At 30.6% G+C, this 4,375-nt stretch overlaps 1 protein-coding gene across 1 annotated transcript; it reads right to left on the reverse strand.

Moving 5' to 3' along the window:
- Positions 1 to 310: 310 nt before the first annotated feature.
- Positions 311 to 3,181, reverse strand: LOC112737894 (protochlorophyllide reductase, chloroplastic). Its single transcript, XM_025788044.3, has 5 exons — positions 2,737 to 3,181; positions 2,553 to 2,651; positions 1,520 to 2,051; positions 955 to 1,313; positions 311 to 685 (listed from the first exon to the last, which is right to left on the reverse strand). The coding sequence occupies exons 1-5, from the start codon at positions 2,788 to 2,790 to the stop codon at positions 530 to 532; spliced, it is 1,200 nt and encodes a 399-aa protein (XP_025643829.1). The 5' UTR covers positions 2,791 to 3,181; the 3' UTR covers positions 311 to 529.
- Positions 3,182 to 4,375: the final 1,194 nt, after the last annotated feature.

A 4,375-nucleotide genomic window follows, 5' to 3' on the forward strand; every position in this document is an offset into this window, starting at 1 on the left:
TTTTCACCCCAAGTCTACGGAAGAATATAAATGTTATGTATTCCAAAAAATTCAGAGTTAAATGTATATTTTAATCCTAAGTAATTTAAATGTTTGCAAACAAAAAACTCAAGACCTATTTGTCTTTTATTCTAAAAAAAAAAAGACAAGTGTTAAAGTTATCAATTAAAATTAAAATTTTAAATTTAATTTTTAAATATTTATTAAAATAAAAAATTGAAAAATTTATAATAATGGTGATTTTAATACATACCCTTAACTAAAACCTTATAATAAAGCTTTAGTAGTTAGAAGATTGCAATAACACTGATTACAATAATGATGATTCACTGTTATTTCATTTCTCATTAATTTCATACATATGTGCACTTTGCCGCAAAGTCATCCGAGCAAAAGGAGTTAGCAGATACGGAAACATGTAATGAACTCATCAGAAAAGGGGAATTTCACTCTTCTTAGATGTTATTTTATCCAACTTCATGGCAAATGGCACCAAATGAATCAACTTGGAAGCTCGCTGCCATTAACTTCAGGCTAAACCAACAAGCTTCTCACTGATCTCCCATACCTTGCGAGCCTTATCCGCGTCGCTAGCCTCCTGCGACAACTGGTTTTCAAATGAAGCAGAATCCTTGTTCCAGCTCCAGTATACACCTGACTTCGTTAGGCTTGGATCGCTCACAACCTATACAGTAACAGTGGCATTCAATTATATGATATTATATTATAATAATCTCCATGTATTTTTTTTTATAGTATCTCCAAATCCGGTAATCTAAAAACTAATTTGTCATAGATAAAAATTCTATTCAACTTTTTAAATTTATTTTTATAAATACAAAATAAATATAATAAAAATTTAAATTTTTATATTTTTAATAAAAATTTTCAACTTATAATTTTAACATGTGTCTTTAAGATACAAGTAAATAGCAAAATCTTAATTATTATTACCTGTGCAAGTCTCTTTCCTGCCTCATCTTCTGAGACAAACCCTTTGGTAATGAACTTTTGGAATGGAGGGAAGAGAAGCCTGAAGAGGGGAATGTGCTCTCTAAACAAGCCAGTTGTGGCAATGCAACCAGGGTAAAGGGAAGCGAATGTGATTCCAGTTTCCTCATGGTATCTTCGGTGGAATTCTTGCATGGTGAGCATGTTGCAGACTTTGCTGTCCTTATACGCCTTTGCACCATCAAAATCTCCGCCATCTATCATGGATGAAGTGTTCAGCCCATTCAAGCCTCCAGCCAGTCCCCTCATGTCCCCCAGGTTTGCCTTCGGAGGCACGTTTCCCGCCAATGTGTTCGTGTTTCCTGTTCAATCATATGCAAAATTAGGGTACTAAAATTATTGAACAGGACAAAAGATATTTTTGACAAAAAATAAAAATACTTTTGAATGTATGACTAAAATAAGACGAAAGTAAAATGTTTGAGATAAAACTAGGACTTAAACATTATGAACAAAATTAGGACTTAATTCATATGTTACGGACCAAAACATATTTTTATCAACAAACCTGTAATTGAGCCAACAATGATCATGCGCTTGGATGGATAGTCAGATTTGTTCAAGTCGTCGAGCAATAGTCGCGAAAGGAGGAAATGTCCGAGATGGTTAGTCCCTACGCTGAGTTCAAATCCTTCGGCTGTGTAAGTAGGTTCCTTAGCAGTTGGCAAGTAAACTGCAGCATTACAGACCAGCACATCTAACGGCCTCTCAGAACGCCTGAAGTTATCGACGAACTGACGGATGCTGTCAAGAGATGCAAGATCCAAATGCATGATGGAGTAGTTCTCTTTGGCAATGCCGGCAGATTTCGCGGCTCTTTCGGCTTTTAGGAAGTCCCTGCAGGCCATTACGACATGCCATTTTCCTGTCTCGGCCAATGCCTTAGCAGTCGCAAGGCCGAGTCCGGACGAAGCTCCTGTGATCACAACACTGCCCTTCCTCAATGTTTTCTTGCCACCTGGTGCAGCCGCCTTCACGGCCGGCGCCTCGGTAGCCACTGTCTGAGCTCTCACTGCTCCAAACTTTTTGTGAAATTCCCTCTGATGTAGAAAGCAGAACAGTAAATTAATTAATTGGCCAAGAATACGGACAGGGATTCAGGGAAATACAAAAATATTGTGGTAAAATTATAGCTTACTATAATCCTTAATGATGAACATTGAACAACAAGATTAATCAGAAACCAATGGGTTCTCAACTTTTGAATCTCTTGAAGATAAATTAGATTATGGCATTGTAGTGAAGATATTATCGATATCCTCTCTTAAATAATTCTAGTTAAATATCTCAATTCTCAATATACTTCCTCCGGAACCAATTAAATAATTGTTCATTGCGTTAAAAAATCAACATACTTAGACATAAATTAAGTATATACGTACACTTATACGGGTTTTTAATGTAGTACTTTGTTCAAACAAGAGTTATTTAGAATTAGAGCTAGAGAAAGTAACTAATATCTTTGGAAACTGAAAAAAATTCAATGGCATAATATTAGAAAAAATAACACAAAAAAGCTTATGATGAGAGTACGAGACTACCTTAGACCTCAATGCAGAGGAGGTTAAGTCACTTTTGACAGTGTCTGAAAATGAAAGACCAAACAATGTGGTGTCTCTAAGTGATGCGCTAGACTTTCCCTGCAAACGCAAAGAACATCATTTTCCGAACTGAAAAATTGGGAAAATTATATAAGATGATCTGCACTGAGAAATTGAAGCAAACCTCTTTAGTAATGGAGAAACAAGCGGGAACCAAGGAAGCAGCCTGAAGAGCCATTTGGAACTTGTAATTTGTTCTGCGAAGACCCAAGAGTATTACAATTATAATTTGGTTATAGTGAGAAATATGAATATCTTGTCACGTGAATTTATAATGCAAAGTGCCTCTTTGGATATGAAAAGGATAAGATAATTTTCAGCATGTGCACTTGCCATGTCACTTGAAACCAACCAATGAGGTTTTGTGTTTTAGATTTCTTGTGATATTTTCATTAACTTTATGCTCTGTGATTTAGATTTCTTATGATATTTTAATTGATCAATGAGACTTGAGGTGTGAACTATGATGTACAGATATTATATTAATATTAAATATAAATTAATTTTAATTAATTTTAATTTCTTATTTTAATTATATAAAATATTTAAAATATTTTTATTTTAATAAATAATAATATATATTATTATTAAATTTATTTTAGAGAAAATTTTATTCTCCTATCTTCTCCTAAGAGAAACTAAAATGACATTTTCTTCTTTGTCTGTTTGTAAAATGGTGAATGCTATGGTGCCTATTACTTTGTACCTAAGTTACTAAAGAAGGTAAGTAAATAATATTTAATAAATTTTACATGATTTACATTTTACTTTAAACATTTTATTTTTTACTTTAAGAGGGAAGTTAGGCAATTTAGGCACCATAACAAAGGCACCATAGAACTCACCTTGTAAAATATACATTCTCTTTTTTTATAATTTTTAAAAAACCTCCTCTTTAATCTATTTTAATTTTTTTATGTTAACTAATGTTAACTTCATCAATTTTTTTTTTAAAAAATAAATTATTTTCTACAAAAATACCCTTTAGCAAAAATTTTATTTTTTTGTCATTAAATTTTGTTTACTAAAATACTCTTTATTTTTTATTAATTAAATTATATTTTTACCAAAATATTTTTTAAAAAATTTGTTTTTTCTTGAGAGATGTTAAAATGACACTCCTCTCTCTTTTATTTGTAAAATTTATATCCCCTCCCTTATAATTTAAAAAAAAAACCTCCTCTTTAAGCCATTTTAAATTTTTTATGTTAACTTTATCTATTTTTTAAGAAAGAATAAATTATTTTTTACAAAAATATCCTTTAGCAAAAATTTTTATTTTTTATCATTAAATTTTGCTTATTAAAATACTCTTTAATAAATTATATTTTATTAATTAAATTATATTTTTATCAAAATATTTTTTAAAAAATTTAATAAATAAATTATTTTTTCTAAAATATCCTTCAATAATTTTTTAATTATTAAATTGTGATTTTACTAAAATTTTTGTTAATAATTATTTTTAAACATGCTAATATGTAATGGTATTTAGATGTATCTAAAATTTATTTTTTATTTTTTATTAAGACACAATGGAACACGATAAATATGTGTGTCAGATGAAGATCATATGTATCAAACGAATATCAATAAATATTATATCTAAAGAATAAATTACCATTTGTACTCATACAAGATACAGACGCTGACAAATGTACTCATATAAAAATAAAACGACAATTGTAACCACGGGCAGATAGCCTCCGTGTGCTAAGAGTACCCAGACGTTAGTTACGTAATTGGTCCGTTAAGGTACTTTT

This window comes from Arachis hypogaea, chromosome 13, assembly GCF_003086295.3.
Source record: "Arachis hypogaea cultivar Tifrunner chromosome 13, arahy.Tifrunner.gnm2.J5K5, whole genome shotgun sequence".
NCBI lineage: Eukaryota > Viridiplantae > Streptophyta > Magnoliopsida > Fabales > Fabaceae > Arachis > Arachis hypogaea.